Source organism: Papaver somniferum, chromosome 1 (assembly GCF_003573695.1).
Source record: "Papaver somniferum cultivar HN1 chromosome 1, ASM357369v1, whole genome shotgun sequence".
NCBI classification, from domain to species: Eukaryota; Viridiplantae; Streptophyta; class Magnoliopsida; order Ranunculales; family Papaveraceae; genus Papaver; species Papaver somniferum.
In genome coordinates, this window is record NC_039358.1 from 130,449,237 (window position 1) to 130,473,354 (window position 24,118).

A 24,118-nucleotide genomic window follows, 5' to 3' on the forward strand; every position below is an offset into this window, starting at 1 on the left:
ACAATACCAAGGTGATTACTTAAGATTGGTTTTACTAATAAAAGTTATACCAATACAAAAGTCAGGCCTTTGTGAATAATTCTACCAAAAACACAACAAGTCGTGAGTGGTTCTACTTTATCACACATGTTGGTTGTTCATAAGATATGAAATGAATAACAAAATCAATAACACCTGGCAATTTCCTTTTCGGTTCACAAAACAAGTTAATGAACTTACTTCCTTAGAACACATGTAAACATTGTTCCCTAGGATGAAATCCTCACCTCATACCCATACATAATCACAATAGCATTCAAATGATTATGGCGATGTCTTATCTACAAAGTTTAATGGTTAAGCAATAAACCTCGTATTGTATTCCTTAATACTATGTATATCTAGAGTTCAAATATGCTTCGCAGCTATGTTTTCAATATGCACGACTTGAAAGATACGTTAGGGAATGAAACAGTTCAATTCAAATATCACTAACCTCAAGTGAAAGGATGATTGTTGTCGTTGTATCTCCTTTCTTCTTCACATATTCAAGTATTCGCAATACTTGTAATGTATCATATCCTAATACTTTCAAGCTAACCTATACGAAGGTTAACTCTAGCACATAATCAAGCGACTCTTAACATGAGTTTTGATTCACTAAAATATGACAACCAAACTTGACATACCAACGCTTGGTGGGTTCAACCGAGCCATGCTCTATAATTTTTGAGTTCTATAAATACTACTCATTTCAACTCTAAATTCACAGATTCTTCACTCTCAATCATCTACAAAAATGCCTCCAAGAGTTCGTTGTGTTAGATTCACTCAACAAGAGATTTAACTATTTGCAGAGGCTACGTTTTTCGCACACAAGATGTTGCCGCTATCGGTAGGGATGTATTCCGATCGACGTTGTGGGAGAAAATTCATGAAACTTTCGCCGCTGAAACATGAAACATTAATGGGTGTGATGCTCACTTATTGTCACATCGTTTTAGTATAATTAGTAGTCATGTATCAGAATTCATCGCTTTACTAATGGAGAATCATATAAATAACCTCAACGGTGAAGCCGAACATGAAGTGGAACCCAGAACTCTAGCGATGTGGGCAGTATCTCATGGCGGTCGTCCTTTCGACTTCCATGTTTGTTTCAACATTCCTAGGGTGCTCAACAAATACGATCCCTACATCGCCCTAGGAATTCCACCACCTGCCGAGAATTGACGCCTATGTAGTAGTTGTTTTAATATAATGTATTTCTTTTATTCTCATGTATGATATGGTTGTTCAATGCAGTATGTTTTTATTTATGAGATTGATGGTGCAATGTTTAATCCAGGAAAAATTTAAATTACTTATGATATTGATAGTGCAAATGTGAAAACATCCACATGTTTGGTTTTATACAATTGTAATAACACAAAATAAACAACAAACTAAATAACATAATACCATAGTGAATCGATTTGTCCTTCAACTTCAATCAGTCCACTCAACCAAAAAACACCTAGAACATTCCTAGAAATTCCTTTTATATGTGTGTTCTTCAGAAGAAGTCCGCAAATGCATAAAAGTATTGAAACAGGGCTTTGAGCACCCACTGATTCTCTGTGGACAATGTTTTTATTCGTGATCTCCATATCCACAATGCTTGCAGTGTAGTAACTGCTTCAATTTTGCTTTAAGTTTGAAGTTTTTGTAGAGTGTTGCAATCTTTTCTTCTTCTTCTTCTTTTTTAATCTTCATAGCATCATCTAGCATATCTGGTTCCTATGGACAATTGGGATCTTGATATTGCAAATACCTGAGCTTTTCCGGTTGTGATTCAATCACCATTCTGATGCGTGAACAACCTTCCCGCGGACACTTTGAATACATCCAAAGGCATTGACTGTGGTAATCCATGAAACATAATGGACAAACCTCTTTTGCTTCGACACATAATATTTGCTTCACTTTGCCTTTAGAAAACATGGGGGATGTTGTTGGCTTAAGAAAGAAATTTGTTGGTTTGGTTGAGAATGAAACCTAGTGTTGTATTTATAACAAAAAAATAGGCGTTGGTAATTCAAACATTAAAGACGCGCGGTTTTACTACCAACGCCCGTCCTATGGTAATTCAAACGGGCGGTTGTAGTAAAGACGCGCAGTTTTACTACAAACGCCAATGACTAAATTTCCAGCGGTTCGATTTTCTTTCTCGACCTATAAATTCCATTCTTCCCATCTCCAAAATCACATCTTCTTCTTCATCTTTTTTTTCTTCTAAAACTCTTCATCTCTCTCACTATGCAGAGATGTCTGTTAGAAATCGTGGTCCCGAGTTTATTGAAGAAGAGGATATAAGTATACGCAAAACATATTTTTTCATATGGTAATCACTGGTATGGGCTTTCAAGACAGTTCTTTTTTGGATAACGTGTTTTCAGTGTTCGTTTCACTAACGGGAAACCTAGGAAACCAAGATGCTCGTCGATTGCATGCTCGTTTTCAATCTATTAGGCTTGCAGTCCAGCCATTTCTTGCTCTGGTAATGGAAATTGATTGAGAAAAGTTCATCGGCAGAACTGAAGATGAAGTGATCCAAACAGCTCTTGATAATTGGAAGGAAGCTAACGGTAAACCTTTTCGCTACGAAGCGTGTTTTAGAATTCTAAAAGATGGTCCATCTCAAACACATATGTACAGCACTCGAATAACGCTCCCGGTCTTTATATGGAAGAAGATATTACTCTTGTTCGATGTTGGTTACATCGTATGATGATACCAATGAGCAATGACTATTTCTGGGAAAGAGTATTGGGACATTTTGTAGCATCGCGGAATGAAACCATAAGAAACAGTAAGAGCCTAGAACTAAGAGTTGCATTCATCACTAAGGAAGTCAAACATTATATAGAAGTTTTGTGGATGGTTAACCGTAGCTATTCTGGATTATCCAACAAAGAACTGGTGAGTATCTTACCTTTGTCCTCACTGATCAAGTGCATCATAAATATCTGAACTTGTTGTTTATCTGTTTTACAGAAAATCATCGCTTAGACCAAGTTTATTGAAGAAAAAGGAAGAGAGTTTAATCATTTTGAATGCTATGAACTCTACAAAGAGACTGTCGTTGTATTTGATGTAGTTTGGTGTTTTTGTTGTGGTTTATTAAAATGTAGTTTGATGTTATTTGCAAGTTTAAACTGTAACAAATTTCGTTTAATCTGAAGTGGAAATCTATTTTAAAATCTAAATATTTTCATTCATTGATATTACTGCCAATTATTTTACAAGATATAAACTTAGACAATAATAAAAAGTACTAAACAACTTCAATAAAAATCAAGTACAAGTTTTGGCCTCCTGTTTATCTTCATTTGACGTATCTTCCATTCAACACATTCTTTGACAGTTTCGCCTTTGTTTTTGAATTTTTTGTTGTTAACTTTCAAAACTGGAGCTCTTCTTTGCCTTTTAGTGAAACATTTTCTTGGAGCAACTTCAAAAACTTGCACTTCCCTCTTACAATTTTCAATCTTTTTAAAACTCCCACATACTTAGAAACAACAGCTTCAGGATTTGCATCGCAAAAAGTGCGATCGCCTTTTTAGCCATTTCACCAATAATAAACTAAAAAATTGAAATAGATTTTAGAAGAGAAAATTCAAGAGAAGTGAATATTGGTGTGAGTGAATTGTTTGAAGATGATGGTAACTTATATAGGTAAAAGGTGAATTTTGAATTTTAAAAAAACTACATGTTGGCGTTTTTTCTACAAACGCCAGCGGTCTATGTTCGAGCGCCGCGTTTATTCTTCGAACGCCAGCGCTTGTTCTTCCAACGTCGGCGTTTAACCTTTGCACGCTGGTGTGTGTCCTTAGCTCGGGCGCTTGATGTTCATTCGCTCATTGTTGTTCCATAGTGGAGAAACTTGTTTGGCCATCCACTTGGCTTAACAAACAAATGGGTTTGTTCATTCCCATAGGAATTGCCCTTAAGCTTTATCTTGTATACCCACTTTGTACCAATACATTCATAGAAGGATCATACTCAACCAATTCTCTGGTGCCATTATTTTGTATCCTCTTACAGAATAAATTACAGTAGAAACTCTATAAATTAATACTGTTGGGACCACCAAAATTTATTAATTAATCGAGATATTAATTAAACGATAAATTAATAATTTATATATTAGTTAATATTTTATTAAGTTATAGATGAATTTAACTTTGATCAACAAATAACATAGGTTTAGACAATTCGGATGAACAGTTAGACGGTGATATCAGTCAAGACTTGCAAAATTTGATCGAAAAGTTGGGTTATCGCAATCCAGTTAATGTCAATATGTCAGTGAAATTCTAGAAGGAAATGAAATTACACAATTATTGACTGATGAAGAAATAATTGAGAGCGTTATAGGAACTGATAAAGATGGGAAAAAAGATGATGAAAGTTCTACAATAGACCCCCTTCACCAAACGAGGTTGTTAAAGCGACAATCACATAAATAATTTCTCACTGGGTTACGAGAAACAACACTAGAAATTCTTACGATAATAAAAAAATTAGTTCAGTGTGATATTGATTTTAACAAAAAACAGAAGACAACTGATTTATACTCCCTATGTTTTTTTTTATTTGTCCTATATTCTATTTTGGTCTGTCTTTTTTTATCTGTCCGCTCTATTTAAAGACGATTTTTTCCCTTAAACTATCAAATATACCCTTTATTTTCTATAATCATAACATCATTTTTAATATAAACTTAATCCAAAATATTAAATAGAATCACCATATATAAGGAAAAAAATATATTCAATTAAATAAAGATATTAATGGACATCTATAAAATTCCTAATATACTTTTATTTATTCCATGATAAAACCAATATATATATTTTTATTTTCTTAAGAATTCAATATAATGTTTCAACTGATAAACAATAAAAAGTTCATACAAAGCTTTTGGTTGGTAACCTAGCAACAAGCTGGGCTCCAACTCCTTTTTGAATAGCAATGCCTAATCTATAAAAAATAAAACTATCCAGGTTGCTACTGGCATCATTACTTAACAGGCAATTCTTCAGACGCTTGAAGAAATCCAAAGTATCTTCACCGAGTTCCCCTAAAGTAGATAAATCCAGGACACCCAAACTATAACCGTGCGAAACACACTTGTCCAAATACTTAGTACGTTTTCGTGAAACCACACTAAAAATAGCTTTCCCTGGGACAAAGGAGCGAATACCATCTCCAGTGAATGGCGAGACACCTGTGACATCCATACAAACATCTTGACTATTTTCCCAGTTGAGAACAAGGATGTCAGCAGGCTTCAAATCTCTGTCATCATCTATCAGAAATCCGAGAGAAACTTCCTTTCGCCCAGGTACGCCAACTTTGTAACAAATGTCAGCAATAATATTCACGAACAAAATCATGTCGAAACTTATATCCAACATCCCCAAAGATGTCCATGGATTTGTTACAACTTGAGCATAAACTATTCTTAACAAACAGTGGAATACCAAGACGATAACAAAGAACATCTCTGAATTGTCTAGGCCCGAGACATTGATTAAGCCCACTGATAGGTACAACTAATAAATAATCTTGAGCATGCTTGACATGTTTGCACTGCCACAAAATGGAATCTCTTACAGACATAGAAAATTGGTCTGGGATTTGCTTCTTGACTGCAGCAAAATAAGTGACTGCCAGGGAGTGCATGGGGGGGGGGGGGGGGGGGTGAAGTATTATCGACATAGTAAGTAGAAGGTAAACCACATACCTGGATAAAATTCTGAAGAGCCAACTGATAAGCAGAACCTTTGTCCGTTGAGAATAAATCACCAAGGATCACCTTTTGTACTAAAGCAGTTTGGCTCTGAGAAGAAAGATAACAGTAAGTATGGGTGTCATCCATGGTATAAATGCAAAGTCCACCATCTTTGATAGGCAAGGTATCTAATCTCTATTGTAAAGGACCAAAACCCGCACCATCACCAGTAATGAGGAGTCTCAAATACTTAAGCAACTGATCATCGAAAAGGTCAGTGGAAGGTTGCGGAGCTGCAGGATTGGTAGTTCGCATTGCAAAATATAATCTAGACACACCAGTGCAAATACGAAGTAATAGCATCTCACTTTGAGGATCTTTGAGTTTTTTAATTGCATTCATAAGCTGAACAGTCTTGTGCACCCTGCTCAACATCATATCACTAATAAAGTCCAAATACAAACTCACAGGTCCACCCAAAATTTTAACACCATTAGAAGGTCTACCAATTTCCGGGGGAAAAACACCATCCTCTGTGCTTCTGGGATCGACCGAAGGCCAAAAGACTTCGGTTTTCTTTATATTGAGATGTAAACCCCTGCTTGGTCCTTCAGTTTCTATTATGCTCAAGGCCTTAGCTACCTCCAGAGTATCGCCAACAATTGTACCATCATCAAGGTACCAGGCATGCAAATCAAGTTTGCAGGGAGAAGCAATAGACTTTACCAAAAGGTGAAGTGTCAATGCAAACAACAATGGACCGAGAGGGTCACCTTGCTGGACACAGAGTGCAAAAGACAAAATATATTGGTCATAGTAAAGTTTAGCAGGTCGCAAGTAACAAAATTCTACCCAGCGAGAAATACCTGGACAATGAAGACGAACTTCCTTGATGAGCTGAGATATACTCACCATGTTGAACGCATTAGAAAAGTCAATAAGCAACATTGACATTTTATCTGAGTGACCTTTCATCTCCAGTAAGCGATTTACAACATCTAAAATACTTTCTCCCCCAGCAGGCACACCAACCCCAAATTGGTAGTCGCATAAATAAGAATTCATATCCTTCCCGAAAGAGAAAGAAGCCACTTTAGAAACCAATTTACGCCAAACTGTACCCACGGAAATGGGCCTAAGACCTCCCCCAGGTTTGAGTAGCGGTGTCAAGGGAGCGCTAGCAATGAACTCGCGTAAACTCATGGGGCATTTTCCAGCCAACCAAAGATTGACAACCCCTGAAATCGATGAGAGTAAGTCGTCCGCTACTGCTGCAGCTGCCCCACTCAAAACATCAACCAAATGATGCGCACGTAAGCCATCACGACCGCATGAAGTACCCTTCGGGAAGCTCTTGATATCCCCAAAAATAGCCTTGGAATCCACTGTGACAGGGTCAGCTAAAATGTCATCAACGGGAACTTCAGGACAGGTGCAGTTGGATGTTTATCCAACAGTTCTGTGTAAGTCTTCTCACTGCATGGTGCAACCACAGACGAAGATAAAACTCTGATTGCAGCCGCAAAATGGCCACAACCCATCTTCTTACGACAAGCTGTCAAGTTGGCCGCTCCATGTTTCTTTAAATTTTCCTTCATAGACCTCATATGTACCGGCTGATGTAGAAAATTATTCACCAGAACGTAACAACCATTGGGTTCCTTCCACACTGAGAGAGCCTGGTTGATTGCTGCGACTTATAAACGTTTCATATTTCCAGATTTCTCTTCAGCTGCACTTCTCGGTTTGAACAAACAAAAAGTACATATTGGAAGAAGAATAAGTCGCACCAAGATGACAGATTATCAGGGCTGACTATAACTCTGTCGAGGCAGGTCTTCAACGCCCTTGAGAAGGCAAGCCTGCACTGGTGGGGTATGCAGGTAACTGTTGTGAATTGTCTTTGCAAAACGATACTTAGTAAATGAGTAGAAAGGACTTCTACAGCTTCACTACCATTCTCCACAGAAGCAACACAATTTGCTGCACTCGTAGTACTCAAACAAACATCACCTACCTCGACTGGTTTAGCTAAACCATGAATGAGAAAACCAGCCCCTGCTCCTGCCCCATTGGAAGGTCCTGCAATGACATCTCCATGCACAACTCCACCTCTACCCTTGCACGGCTTCGTCCAAGCATGTAGATGCATGCATCTACACCACATCCGTAGACAACTCAGGGTTTTCTCCCAGGCAAGGTAAATGTTCGTGTTGTCAGCAATCAAATCCCTGCAGATGGATTTGCTATCTTCGGAGAATAGGTGCCTGTCATAGAGATGTTTCACAAATGATTCCTTGGCGTACCCTCTGACGTTAATCTCATCACGGCAACCATCCAAGTTCTTAAATGGACAACATAAGAAACCATCATCATATGTTGCGTCTTCTGTAGAGGAAGAAGATGTATAAGAGTTCAAGGGTGGGGGAATGGCAGGCAACAAGTTGCGGGAAGAATCCCTAGTATGTCTACCCATGAAAACTACGTAAAAACCCTAAAAGGAAAACTTGAAACCTAAAAAAAAAAGGCAGCGAACAAAATAATCGAAAGGGAAATCAAAACTAAAAGAACGTACCAAGGGAAATCGATTGAAAACAAAATCAAATGAAAAACGAGTAGAAAACATGTTGAATCCGTGAATGAAACTTGCTTTCACTCAACGAACATAATATATTTTCTTAAAATATTTCCTAAAATAATAGTATCAGCCAATTTATAGTTTTTAATGTATTAATTTTAATTTTAGTAATAACATAACATTAAATAGGGTTAGTCATGACATTTCGTACAATTTCCTTGATATTTTGACTTTGTCAATCAGGACCGTTAATAAAACACGTAGGGAGTATTTCATATGGGGTCTACATAAGTAATCAAAAATGTATTAATTTATAATTTCAACGAATTATTAATTTGACACGTTGTCCCCGACTCGGACCGGCTAAAAATATTATTTAAGAGAGTTTATTAAATAATCGGGTATTAATTAATGGAGTTTCTACTGTACATCCAAGAAATGTACATAAAGTAGAGTTGGGATTGGGATAACAAGCATAGCAAAAAATCTTCATAAATCGATAGTCAGGTTGTCTGTAAAATAACAGTTCATAAGGACTTTGAAAACCAAGAATAAAGATGGAGTTCCATTGATAATATAGCTAGTAGTTAAGAAGGGTTCAATCCAAAAATGTTTGGGTAAGGAAGCATGAAAAGACATAGTATTTCCCATCTATGTAATGTGTCTATACTTCCTCTATGCAATCCCATTCTGTTGAGGTGTATGTGGGCAAGAACATGCCACAACAATATCCACTTCCTCTAGAAATGCCTTAAACTGACCTTTTACCAACCCATATGCTCTGTCATATTGAAAAGTTATGATAGAAGTAGAGAGTAAATTCTCAGCAGTAGCTTTGAATTACTTGAAACACTCTAGACTATCAGATTTTAGTGTTATTGGAAATGCTGGTGATGGTTCCCAAACATCACAATGCACAAGTTCTAAGGGTGCAAAAGTAATTATTTGAGACATATTAAAAAGAAGTTTAGTGTGTTTACCTGGTTGGCGGTGATGGCAGATGAAAAAGTCTGAAGGACCAGAAAACTTGATCATATTCTTCTTCTTGAGATAATCCATAATTGATGATGACAAATGACCTAGTCTATTGTGCCACACATAACAAGAGATTGCAGTGATGCGGTGAAATAAATATGAACGGGTTGAGAAGAAACAATAGTGAAATTGATAGGATACATATTATTCTTTTCTGCATCTTCATCAAGAACTTGTTGAATTGCAAGATATATATTAACATAATCAGTATGAGAAAAATTAAATGAGCATGAATTTTATTTTACACACTTGCCAACTGATATAAGATTCTGAGCAATTTGAGGAACATAAATAACTTCCTTAAGAGTAAAATCCGATGAATAAGTATCAAGAGTAGAATCTCCAGTGTCAGGGATAGGTAAAAAAACATCATTACCAATCATAACTTTATCACCTCTAGTGTAAGGACTGGTAGTAAGGATGAGTTATTTCTAATATGAGTGGTATCCCCAGAATGTGGAAGTCGTTATATAGAAGAAGGAGAAGAAGAAAACAAATGATTATTACTTACTTGAACACTAGAAAAAGAAACAGGAGGTGATAAGTAATCTTCATCTGGTTGCATCTCAAACTCTGGACATAGTGGAGACTCGGAGTTTGAATTGAATTCAGGATGAATCTGTAAACCAGTAAAAGCCTTATCCAACATAGGAGCTATTGTAGAATCTTTGGAGGAAGTATATCGATATGAGCACTTAACAGCGGAATGACCTATACGCTTGCAGATCTGACATTCCATGGAAGAATAATCGACAAAAGGCATATGACTTTTACCTTTTCCATCTTTAGAATCGGATCTACGCGGAATCAATAGCCTTTAAATATTGTTGAGAATAAGAAGACCTTCTTGAGTAAAAAGCTGATGTGCTAGAAGGATCAACAACATTTGAAGATGAATTATCTTGTCTAATAAGAATCTAACTGCTCATGATTCAATAATTGTGTACGAAGGCTAGGAAATGTAATGAATCTTTACTTAGTACCATGGTAATGAATTGATCAAATTCTGTTCCAAGACCATAACTGTGTGCATTACAAGATCGTTGTCTGCAACTGAGTCACTTATGGATGTCAATCGATCAACAAGTGATTAATCTCTGCAAGAAACTCCATTACAGACACAAGATTTTTTTGAAATTTTGTCGATTATGTTTCAATATCTCTTGAAAAATATTCTCACATTAAATTGGATCTTAGATCCCCACGTTCCTTGTGCGGAATCAAATGCAGTAGCATTAGTTTGATGAGAAGAAGATAGAGTAGACGTAATATATCCCATAACAAACCTATCTAGTCTCTCAAATTGAACAAACTGAGGATTTACACGATTAGAATCAGGAAGAAATCTTGATGGTTTAATTACAAAACCATCAACTAATTCTATGAGATCTGTGCTCATAAAAACATTAACAAATTGATTCCTTCAATATAATTCGTTGAATCTAGTTTAATAGAAACAAAGTGATTGATATTGATAAAAGGAAGAGGATTGAGATTTAACCAAGTAGCTGAAGCCGTGAACTAAGACGCCATGAAAGTAGATAAATTGATATAACAGTTGAAGTTGTTCTAAAACTTGAGGAAATTTGATAGCACAAAAGTTGCAGAAGAGATCGAAAATTAAAATCTGTTATAAATTTGTGAGAAAAATAAAGAAGAAACAGGTTGGATCGATTTCACCTTGATACCATGAGAAAAAATGAATTTGATATTATGTGAAAAGATAAAATTATAGGACTTGCTGACAGACTATTTATACAAGACAAAGATCAAACAAAACAACTACGACTATAACAACCATGTGATGCGTCATCACTGCAATAAAATATTTCCTTAACAGAATCGTATCTGTGTATATGATAGTTAACAAACAGTTTTAATCATCATTCAAATAGAAATTAAAACAAAACTTTTCTTCTCGATATGGAAAACTGCCAACTCTTGCCATGAGTTGGCTCCAGCCCTGGTCAATCTCTTCAATAAAAATCATAAACAAAAGTATAATTACATATTTCTTAAAGTGTTCGTCGTGTTTTTATCGACAACAAGAAATTTTAAGATCAAAAATAAAATAGATATGTAATCAATGAAGACTAATGAACAAACTTCACTTTATATGTCCTTATTTTGGACCGACATGGGTGTTACTCAGCAAGGGAACCTCTTGTTTTGATACACAACAAGAGAATTTACTACTTAGATTCCCATGTATGCACGTTTTTTAAACTGGACAGATTGGATATATCCAAATTAATTGGGGTAATACCTAATAAGATAAAATAGGGTCATTTGGAAGTAAAATCCAAAGCCCTAGCCATATATTTTTGAAAATGGCTAAATTATCCTTGTTTAATTAGTACTAATAAACTTTTTTTGTCTAATAAATTTAGTTAGATTAATTAGTTGAATTGAAAGTTTTGAGTTAGACTGAACTTTTGGATTTTGTTGGAAAAATTTTGAGAAAAAAAAATTGTTTTGAGAAATTTTTGTGTAACGAAAATGAAATCACACTAGCCAAACACTTCTAATAAGGGGATTGTACAGTTGTTTAATGGTTTCATTCTCCAAATTACAGAAAAAATTAACACTTTCAAAAATCACAGTATGAAAAGTCTGCATGCTCGACTAAGAAAAAGCATGTCGACTAAGTACTTTCAGAAGACAATCCATGAACAGTCGGCATGCTCCATCGAAACAAAGCATGCCGGCCAAACATTAGTTTTTCGGATTTATAGTCGTCATGATCGAAAATATAACAAAACCATGACGGCTAATAACAAAATTAGGACACAGGAAAACTTGTTTTTACCAAACATTATTTTTTTGCATTTATAGTTATCATGGTCGAAATTCAGCACACTGACGACTGTTTATTAGTCATCTTGTTATTTTTACAAAGTCATGACGACTAATAACAAAATTGGACACATAAAAACTAGTTTTCTGAGAGTTATTAATCGTCATGGTTAGGCTTTTCAAACCTTAACGACTATTCATACTACATCACTAGTCGTCAAGGTTTATGGATGAAGACCATGACGACCCTTTGAATGTTACTTTCAGAAACAAAACTCTTTGAAAAGTCGTCACGTTATTCATCCGAAAACCTTGACGAGTGAAAACAAATATTAAAAGTCATCATGCTCAACGAAAAGAGGCCATAACGACCATATAACTGCGATTCAACAATTTTAATTTTTCCAACCTAATATGACATTCAAACAACACAAAACAAAGTACTCGATGGAGTTTTAAAGAATTAATTGACGATAAAAAAAATTCTAATCGGTGATTATTTTTCATTTGAAAACGATGAGAAGGAGAAAGGAATGGATTATTAGATTGAGGATGAAGGAGAAAGAAAAAAATAAGATTTGGATCTAAAGCCAAAAAGAAAGTAGTTTTAGTTATTATTGAGGGAAGGATAATTAGGTAACTCTACACACATTAGACATCCCTTAGCCCACTATTATGGTTGGGAACAAAATGTGTATACCCCAATTAATCTGGGTATACCCCAATCTGGCCAGTTTTTTTTAATGCTAAGTGTTATTCGAATGCAAGGCTTGAGTTTTTCATTTTAGTTTGGAGACTATTTCCTCCTTCCCCTGGAAATGGAATTGAGCACATGAATAACCCATCTATTATCTGTTCATCACAGGGAACGCATTTATGTGTTGTACCATGTACATTAGCGCGTGGAACCCATTCAAAGTAATGACCCATATTTTGCTGCTCATATTTCAATTCCAACCATTAGTCGCGACTAGTGCAAATCGTACTGAAGCACCGACTTGCATGTGTTTCATAAGAGGCAGATATTTTCCACGTACGGGATATGTACCGCTGGCAATAGAACCTGCAACGACGTTGTTAATAACATTTTATGAATGGAAGCTTTCTGATTTGACTCCGCAATGAGACACTCAGAGTCCTGTGACATACAGGCAACAGTATTCCAGTACGTACTACTTGACCATAACCACTACATGTACCATGAATAGTGGGTCTGCGAGACCGAGTGATCTCCTTTTGCCCAACCCGAAACCAGTTTACTGGTAGCTCTTGCTAAAATTATGTAGTCCTGATGGGCAGTTTGAAAGAAGCAAGTTTAAAGTCTGCCTGCCTGCCATTTCCGAACAAACCATGCATAAATTTGTACATAAATAAGGCAACCAACTGAAATACCCCACGCGCATTACATTTAATGGCTCCAAGAGTGCAATTACCAAATAGTAGTGGGAAATCCATGCTCATAGATATGGACAGGACTAAGTCGACCCTTTTGAATTACGTATATTCTAGTTACATGTTTATGTAATCACGTCCATTATTAGTTTGTTGGTATGTTGAACTGAAATGTAACAACAGGGTGCCCAGTTGCCCACCTATTAGAGTAGAGTGGGTTTCGACTGAATAGGTTTCAAAGTACAGCTACGACACGCGGTATTAATACACAAAACTGGTTTAAAAGAGCAAAATCATCAATTTCTGGGTGAAACAGACATGTAAAATTTGATACTGTTTAAATGGACGAGAATGTAAAAATAGGCATGATGTAAACATTTTCATCCTGCCCATTTTCAAATATTTTTTCTTATTTTTAATTTACATCTGGATGCATCAAGTTTCATCCTCGCTCTTTTTTAAGTTTAAGTCAGGATGAATCCAGTTTCATTCTTCCTATTTTTTTGGTGTCCATTTCCCCCACACTAATTTTTACTCGTCCATTAAATTATGTTTTAAAAATATTTGGACAAATGACCCTTTTTCAGGTATTAATATACAAGTATAATTTCGTTCTCCAAAATAATACTTGAAATGAGCAATTACAAACAGGGACGGAGCTATGTAGAGCTCAGGTGTGGCCCCCGCCCCCCTGTTTTTGCTTAATTCATTAGTGATCCTTCAAAATTCTTACTAATTAAAAACAAAATCTCTTAATAAACCCCCATAAATAATTTTTTTTGTCTATTAGCCCTTCCTATATGAAATTTCTGGCTCCGTCCCTGATTATAAAGCTAAGAAAACATCAACAAGGTAATATCTAGAGTACCCAGAGACCGCAGGCAAGAACCGCAGTAAGCAACGGGGTTGGGTAAAATTTCTGTTTCACCATAGCCATGTAATTGTTACAGACGAATGGTGCATATGTAGCGTTATTAAAATGTTCCCATGAGATTTCCTGCTTCCTACAGGGGAACAAAGGGTAATGAATTTTTTTTATTATACTGTATTTGTTTTTGATAACAACTACGGTCGACACGACAGTGTATAATTTGAGTTAAGCTGAAGTAAAAGTTGGTTGTAGCTAATTGTAAAGCGTTAAAACAATTTAGGTAAGATTTAAATGTTCATGTGTCGAAAATAGAAACAATTTTTGTTGCACCAAATTGTTGTCTTTAGAGTAAAATCGCACACGAGATTTTTGTTGGGCTCAAATGAAATTGGTGGCCATTTCTTCACCACCTCCACCTAATTCTCCAAATATTCGATGACAACAATGGTAAAGTTGAGTGAAAGATACACAAATGAAACACAAAATAGCTAGAATCACATATCAACCTCCTCTCTATATATAGAAGGCTAAGACACATGCTTCAAAATATCAATCTCAATTCATCTTTTTTTCTATCTTCATCTATTTGTGTAAGTTAATCAAAACATGGATCATGAAAATGGTGGTAGAAAACCAGAGGTTATTGTAGGGTCAGAAGAGCCTAAGACACACAAAAGTAGACACAGTTGTATGTATTGGGGGATATTATTGTTGTTAAGGTTTCTAGCACTTAGTGCAACTGTGTTGGCTACACTTGTAATGTTCCTTAACAAAGAAAGCAAAACAATGGTTGTTGCTACTATTGGAACCAACCCCATTAAAGCCACTCTCGTTGCCAAATTTCAGAACACCCCCGCTTTTGTGTAATGAGCTTCTTCAACTGCATTCTCTTTTCTTATTTTATTTTTCTATATTGAATGGTAAACTAATTGATCTTTATCTTCTGTGAGAAATGCAGATTCTTTGTGATAGTCACTTCTATAGTCAGTTTCCACAACTTGGTGATGTTGTTGACTGAATTGTTTGGGCACAAGTTCGGTTTCAAAGGGATTAAGCTTTTGGCAATGACACTCTTGGACATGGTAAAAATACCATCCTTAGTTCAATACTATGTTTAAATGTCAATGTCATTTGTTAGTTGGATACGGAAAATAACCACCTCGGGAATTATGTTAACTAATGCCCTTTGGTTCGAGTAGGGAGCGGTTGTTCTGCTATCAGGAGCTACTGGTGGTGCAGCTTCAATAGCACAGCTTGGAAAGAATGGGAACACCCATGCTCGTTGGAACAAGATTTGTGATAAGTTTGAGAAATACTGCGGTCGTGGTTCTGGAGCCCTTATCGCTGCCTTCATCGGAATTATTTTCTTGTTAGTCCTCAATGTGATGTCCACCATTGCTATTCATAAGAATACTCGATCGTCATCAGTTCATTAATCACTCATATAGCTCATATTATATCGGCCTTACTACTCTACGTCTATAACTAATGCTATTTTCATCTGGTTTCCTTCAAGTGCTTGCACAAGTATGTAACCTGTCTACAGGTTCGAGTCTATTTTAAATTATGAAAGGCATTTGCTTGCTTTGGTTTTAGATATATCATCTGTCTTGAATCTTGATTATGTAGTTGTTTCCATCTCCACGTGGCCGTATAACACTGTCTTAAACTTTAAAATATAAGCCAGCAAAATTGCCGGTATTTTGCTGTTGATTGATGGCAACCGAGTGCAAGGAAAGATCCCCTTTAGTACCGGAGCTCATTGATTTTTCTCCCCAATATCTGCCGTCAATCCGTCATTACTGGCAAGCTTTTTTGGACATTTCAAGTATAAAACATAAGCTATAGCTATAGAGCGATCCTTCTACTCTTATGTACTCAGGGAACGAACATTAAAGTCCACCAAAAACTTACTGTATTTTGCAAGAGAAGGGATTAGAAAACTTAGGATGGACTGATTATGTGCATGATCCATCTGCCAAACGATCCCCGCCCAAAGCTCTTGGAGAATACCAGCAGACTATTTTTCTATTATCCGTGGAAGATAAAAGAACAACTTATAAAAAAACTCACCATCCTGATTCCTGTGTATTAACAACAGCAATTAGTTTTCACATTCTCCCATTTTATTAACATCACATTTTAAAAAAATCATCAGAACCTATTACAATATCTTTAGGGCACCCTGATGTGACCAAAAGTTCAGCTATCAGGTTACCTCCACACTACTCTGATGATTATGATAACCATCTTATAGGGGTTCAGACGTTAATTTATCTTTACATATGAACCACATCAGAATAATTGAGATAAAGTTACAAATAAACTACAACATTAATGAAGGAATAATTGAAAGAATAAGGACAACAAACAACACTATGGACCTATCACTTACAAGCATAGTTCAAAATTTTGAAAGTTTCGCTCCGTAGTGGCACTATCACAGAAAGAAAATGTGTTACTTTGAATCGGAGATAACATTCATGATTTGTTTCAGAAAATCAGAATGCTATGGTCAGCATGTGTTGAGCATCAGAAAAATAGAATGCTTTGGCCAGAAAATCAGAATGCTTTGTATAAGTGATAACATTCAGCTTTCCAACTAACCCGAAAAATTCTGCTGGACTGAGATCAGTACCCTTTCCTATGAGAACAGGAATCCGTACCTTGTAATTGGGTAGCGCAGGATAGTGTCCATGTTACTTTTTTTTTTCTGGTAATGACTATCTGAGTTAGATCAATAAGAGCCTGCCTTGATCTTCTGGCATCCACATTGTCAGTCTCTGGTAGAGATCTGATGGCTGCAGCTGCTAGATTTGCATGCTCAGATGCCAACTCAATGGCCCTCTGTATTCCATTGCTCTTGCCAAGGATTTCAATTGCCTAGAAAGTTCAAGCGAGACATAAAGTTAAAAAGTTGCAGCAAGCAAGATATGCGGACAGGTGTAGATATATCAAAGTAAATTTGCACAATGAGCAATCACTATATTGTTATCCTTTCTGTAAGTACCAAGTTTCTAAACCCACCGACAAGATTACATATCTGATATGTTCTTGCACATTCACTCATTCACCTAAGAAACATGAATCTCAAAGATCTTGTAAATAGCAACAACACTACACTAGTGACATATTGCAAGACATAACTGAGCTGTTTGGAATATGAATAAACTGTTATGAGGGTTCTTCGAAAGTGTTATCATATGACCAAGAATTAACTAAAGAAATTTACACTGAAGAAAATACATATCTGAGTTGTTACTAATAACTTATAGAAAATCTTCAAGTTATTAAAGAGTTATAATACCTGTTACGTCACTTTAATAAGAGAAATCCAAGAAAGCTTAGCAAGAAGTTCTGGGCAATGATGTTGCCCATTCCACCCTTTTCCAAGTAATCTGTCCCTGTGAATCGTACTTTGGGGGCTCGAACATCCTTTGGCTGATTGGCTGACTTTAAGCTGCCACTTCAGCACTCTTACAGGAAGGTCAAGATTCTTTTCAAAAGAACAAACCCCAGTGGACAATTCCATGTCATCTTGAACGGATGCAACATGAGGTCAGAACAGACACAGGGCTCCCAAAAATGTGAAATGCTACTTCTCTCACTTGTAACTAACTAATATAACTGACTAATATATTAGAAATAAGGTTAGGTACTATCATTTAAGCTACAATTATCACTAAACAAATCCTCTAGATGGTCTTGTTAACTTGTATACCCGTATACAAGTTAAGGAAGATACAGGATATCCTTTTTAGACATTCTAAAACCAGATGTCCTAAAAGTTTTAAGATATCCAAGAATTGTAATACCATAGCAAAGAGATAATTTTTTAATCTTTCTTAACTTGTGTACCCATATGCAAGTTAACAAGACCCGTAACTGTACAGGCTTTTGTTAATTAGAGATGGAACACGATGCATATGCTTTGGAATTGCTGAAACACAACAAATACCCGCTAATTCTGCTTTGGATGTTAAATGGAACAAACGGGATTTGATGCACTCTAAGAATTTCAAAGCAAAAAAATGTGCATGTATTGTCTCTTGTCATGTGCATCAGGTTACAAAATAGCAAAAACCTCTTTACTACTCAGCATATCATTAGAAAATCAAGGAGGGGTGGCGGTGGGGGGCTAAGACAATACCTATACATGGAAAGATGGTTCCCAACACGCTTTTACCTATCACCCTTCTAATATGGTGGCAAAATTGACATTCAAGAATTTGAGTAATATAGCAAACAATTTACTTAGTGGAGGACTTTTTCGTATACTCCAACTCTTTTGGGTTTCTTTAATGCAAGGAGTCACCTCTTTCTTCACTGGGTAAAGTTTTCAGTTGAGATTCCTCCACTATGCCCCTACTTATTCATGTACTTTTGGACTGTCTTCTTGAATCTAGATTTTTCCACAGAATAACAATCAATATGAACTGGTTAACATGAGCTACTCATCCGGATACAAGTATAAGTGGTGCAATCCAAGTTCCAACCAATAAGTTTTCAAGCGGATCTTGTTTCACTAATTTATTTTTCTGCAGAATCTTTCTTCACAGACTCGGGGCTCCTTGGTGTTGAACACGATAACTATATTAGCACAAAATGCGACAAGACAAAAGTCGATTAGCTAAGATCCATTTGCATTTTGACTAGGATAACCATTGTAACTCAGAAAATGTAATCAACCCTGCCAGCAAATATCCTTCCGTATATCCTTATAAGAGACAATCAAGGATATAACTAGTTATACAAAGTAAGATTTATTCTTGGGACCTCTTTCTTAAGGACAACCAATATCAATTTTATTAATTATTCTTCGCTGTCTCTTAATAGCACAACATAAGCTAGAGTATTTCAGCCATAGACGACTTACTCTCTCAATTTACCACGGACTGCCTATGTACAAGCTTTGGCATGTTAAACTATTATTCTGACTTACTAAGTAAAAAGCTGCACCATCAAAAATAAACGTGAATGCCAAGTTGATGGAGATACACGCAGTGAAGCACATATAAGGAAACAGATGTTATCATAGACTTTTTTGATCAAACATAGTACCCACGGTTTGGTTTGGTTTGGTTTGTTTCATGTGTACTGTATTGTGCAAGTGAAATGGTGGAACGCTTAATAATTAGCTTACCAGATCAACATCGTCAGGATTATGGAAGCCTCGATCCACAATTTTACGTAACTGAGGGAACTCTTCCATGGCGAACAATATTGGAGCCGTTACTATCCCCTACACATAAAACAGCTTGAGTGAGCACTGCACTAATTGAACAGTCATAAAGCATATTTATTATTTTAGGTATGGTCCAAAAAGTAGGAGTAAGATGGTCGAGAATAGGATATCAAGACTGTCAATATCTATCGCGTAAGAGTAATACTCAATAATTGTGCACTTCAATACCTAATTAAACAGTAAGAAACAACCAATGATGGTCTTTTTCACCTAATATAATCAGGAGTGTATCCCTGAGATACGATTGAGATATAAGCTTTCTAGATCTTAATTCGTCATCTCAGCTTTCGTAAGTATGTAACTACCCACATGCAGCATAAGTTAGAAGTCAAGCATACAGCGGAGAGCCGGGCACACATGGAGAAGAACCATTGGCTTATTTGTGGTGACATTATTTATAAACTTATTTCACACGAATATTCATAATCCAATTAATTTAACTACTATAGTACATCATCCTAGTAGTCCCACTTGGAGGAAGGGTTTAATTCAACAGGAGTTGTATTTAAATAATCAAGGAAAAAAATAAGAGCAGGAGGATTACATGGCGAATGTCGGACAAGGATCCCTTTCCAAGGGAAGCTGATGTGCCAGTGAAATCAAGTACATCGTCAATCAACTGGAAGGCCAAACCCTGAAAAAGAAGATCACTTCTTAATAATAGTTAGCAATATTAAAAGAAGTAAAGTAGCATGACGGTCTGTGATGCATGAGAGACCCCTACTAAATCAGTCGCAACCCAAATTGCACAGGAAACACAATAGAAAATTGGACAGTGAATGAAGAGGGGAAAAAAAATCTCTCACTATTAACCTTGATGGATTCTTTTTCTCCGTTTTCTTTTCTTTGTTGAAATTGTCTTCGGAGATGAAAAAGAGTTTCTATTGTTATCATTTGTCCTTGGAGAAATCTGGGGAAGCCCTATAGTGGTACACCTATTATTTTTTCATGTTTTACGTTTTATAATACCAAGAATGATATTCATTTAGTTTTGCCTTGCAGAAAAATGCTAGGTGAAGGAAAAATTTGTGACGACAAACCTACCAGATTCCTGCCATAGTCATACGCTAACATCGAAACCTCTGCTGTTTGTCCTGTGATAATAGTAACTGCTTGGCAGCTGTTCGATATCAATGATGCTGTTTTGTTATATGTCTTTTCCATATAATATTCCATACTGCAACCACCAAAAGTAATTTATTAAGAACTGCAGAAGAAGTCCACATGACCAAGACAAACAATGTATGACCAATGTTAATAACTTTGAAACTGACATTGTTAGTAATGAAGATGAAGAACAACAAGTCTCAAGGACCAGAAGAAACATGAAAGAAAGATAAAACGACGAAGCGGTTCACGTGTTCTGAAGACTGAAAGTCCCTCGAAACATTAAGAATGGTACTGAAACGAGAGATTGATGGTGGCAGCAATGCAAGCAGAATAAAAGGCGATTATGTTGACAACGGTGGTTTCCAAATTTTTGTTGGGTTGACACAAGGAAACATGAACACTGTGTACGATACTTGCAGACACTCCATTACTTTCCTCATATTAATAGATGCTATGTTTATAGCTTCTGCGTACTTGCACATGATACATTTTGAACATAGTGTGGCGTTCTAGGCTAATGACTTGTGAGTGTGTGGACACAAATTTGACTGTATATCTAACAATTTAAGATCCAGAAGTTAAGGATAAATCGCATAACTACTGAGACAAGTACATATATGCACTTCTGTAAGCCAACACCCTTGTTTTGGGTCTTGCACCTATTTGCCAACCTTGTGCATCAGAAACTGATAGACGTATCAATATCTGTATTTGCTTTGTAAATTTGTTCATGTTTGCTACGAATAAATAGTATAATATGGAAGATTGGCATACCTACATCTTTGCTCAGACGCAGTGGTCATTTGCATGGTTTCACCAGTAACCAGATGCTTAACAGACTTCGCAATCAAAGTTACAACCTGCATAGAGATGGTGATGATTAGTAAGATGCTGATTCGAATAATCAAAGTGAACTAATTTTTTATTTTTATTTTATTTTTGACCAGAAAAGTGAACTGATGTGGTGTCAACTGAAAAGTAAACAAAAAGGCAATGTACTATGTTACAAATGGTAACAACCTACGAGGGAAATATGCATGATGCAAGTGAGCAGAAAAAAAATTCCTTAATTTTAGGATTCTTTGCCAACCTTTGAGTGCAACTAACACATTCAACACTAGTAGAGATGCAAAACGGTGATGATTTTTTGCTGTTGCAAAAGTGCTGAGATATTACACCCTTTTTTATTTTCGTCTAATATTTGAAAGGCTCAATAAATAAAGCATACTACAATCATAATTAACATTGCTCCTAAACAATTAAACCCTTGCTTCTTGTTTTCTCATTTATATCGAGGATATTACGTAGGGATACATAGCCCAACCATTGTAGCAAATTGGTGTATGACCATGAACATATTTAATAAGACTCGCCGAAATTCCGAAGGAAGCAAAAGCAGACTGGTCAACTATCTAAGACATAAAAGAGACTCTACATTAGGGCAAGTGCCAAGATGAATTCCATGGATTTGATCTTCTAATCATGTTCGTATATTACCATAAGACGCTGGCTAGTAACATACCTCGTTATTTCTCAAAGAAGCAAGAGCAACACATGCTCTTGAAAGCAGAAAGTCTCCTGCTAATACAACGCCTAGTCTCTGCATCATCCAAAACATCATCATGAAGAAGACTCGCCACCTAGCACAAGAAATGAATCAACGGAACTCCGTAATTGAGAAGTATAACATTAATTTATAAGTATGAGGGAATGAACTGCTACTTGATGTACAGACAAGTAATCTCCGATTAATCACTGACACTAGAAGCATACATGTTCATTAAAAATAAATTTGACTAACTTAGATGGATCATCTCTGTAATCACAGCAATAGAGAGTTGTCTAGAGCGCAGTTCTTCATGTAGCAAGTCAACCACACCATCAGGAGCTATGGTTGACATATTTAAAGCAGATGCCATCAACAGTATAATCTGTATCAGAAACATATTCATAATAGTTGAGTTAGAACCATGTTTATATAGCTTGGTTTCATTAGATTACAGCTCGAGTTTAAAAAATTATTGTTTTCTGAAATATACCATATTTTGTTGGCTATATACATATATTACACAAAGTTCAAAGAAAAACACCTTAAGAAGTTTATTTTCTTGGCCATATAGAACTATTTCAACAGAGAAAGAAAACTAAAAAAGAAACGTGTAAGATAACATGAGATATAGCTCAGCATTTAGGAGAAGGTATAAAAATTAAAAGATAAGTCCGCAAGATGTTTAGAGACAACTGTTTGTCGTGAGAATCCAGATACTAAAAGTGTCGAGGAAAATGAGAAAATGCCAATGCAGGTAAGTGGGACTTCAACTATAGGAACCGAGTGTGATTATCCTGAGACTGAATTCCTGATACAGTTAGTCTTGATACAAAGGCAGCTATCACCTTCGCGGCATGTAAGATTATTTTTTTGGACCAACAGATTTGATTTATTAATTACGTGCGATAGCCTGCTACCATAACTATGTGGTTGCTCCTACTTGGGTGATGGCACTATTGATAATTTTTCAGTGTTCTTCCCAATTCCTCTTCTTTAGTCTTTTCCTATGTTGTGCCCATAAGATCATTCGCTGTATGGCTTTCTAAAAGTGAGATAAAGTAAAATGGTAAAGACCACATGTGCCGTTAGTAACTATTCTCTAAATAACTTGAGAAGTAATGACGACAACCTATTTATATCTTTTCCATCAAAATAACCTATTCTTCACTTACCACCAAGCTACACCTTAAAACCAGTCCTCTCTTCCTTATATCTCCTTACATACTCCAACTTTCTTTTCCATTTCTCTCTCTCTAACTCGATGTGACACAGTGAACCCAAATTGTAGTTCTACTTATCCTCTAGACATTGCAGCTCGTGCACGCTAAGGCTACAGTTGACCCCTTTGCAGGTAGGACTCTTCTTTGATTAACAAGATTGCCATGACGACAGCGTGAAGAACAGAAGTACTCTCTCCATTTTGGAAAATAAGAAAAGAAAATAATAAGAAGCACTTACAGTTCCTACCATGGGACGAAATTTCTTTCCTTCTGCTCCCATCTTGAAGAAATACTCAGCAGCTGAGGCAAGCTTAGGGACCTGCAGAAGACGAAACCAGATTACCATATTAGAAACCTCCTACTGTTAGTGCAGCAAGAGTTTCACTCCTATTCATCACAAAGTCCTACATTTTACTCAATCCAGATACGCACGTGGCCAAGGACGTGGCAGAAAAGAAAAACATAAACTAGCAAAAGGAATAAGTTATAACACCTCAGCGCCAACCATACTCCGTAATCTGAGAAAAGTATCTACCTGAATTTCTTCTCCAGACTCTCCACCAC

General features: G+C 36.2%; 1 protein-coding gene and 1 pseudogene across 1 annotated transcript; one reads left to right on the forward strand and one right to left on the reverse strand.

Moving 5' to 3' along the window:
* Positions 1–14,971: 14,971 nt before the first annotated feature.
* Positions 14,972–16,025, forward strand: LOC113300541 (CASP-like protein 1B2). Its single transcript, XM_026549753.1, has 3 exons — positions 14,972–15,293; positions 15,389–15,512; positions 15,630–16,025. The coding sequence occupies exons 1-3, from the start codon at positions 15,037–15,039 to the stop codon at positions 15,864–15,866; spliced, it is 618 nt and encodes a 205-aa protein (XP_026405538.1). The 5' UTR covers positions 14,972–15,036; the 3' UTR covers positions 15,867–16,025.
* Positions 16,026–16,577: 552 nt separating this feature from the next.
* LOC113300552 lies at positions 16,578–24,068 on the reverse strand (annotated as a pseudogene).
* Positions 24,069–24,118: the final 50 nt, after the last annotated feature.

Coding starts and splice junctions, on each gene's coding strand:
- LOC113300541 (XM_026549753.1), top strand. CDS start 15,037: ATGGATCATGAAAATGGTGGTAGAAAACCAGAGGTTATTGTAGGGTCA. Junction 15,294..15,388: donor CAGAACACCCCCGCTTTTGT/GTAATGAGCTTC, acceptor TGAGAAATGCAG/ATTCTTTGTGATAGTCACTT. Junction 15,513..15,629: donor CAATGACACTCTTGGACATG/GTAAAAATACCA, acceptor TGGTTCGAGTAG/GGAGCGGTTGTTCTGCTATC.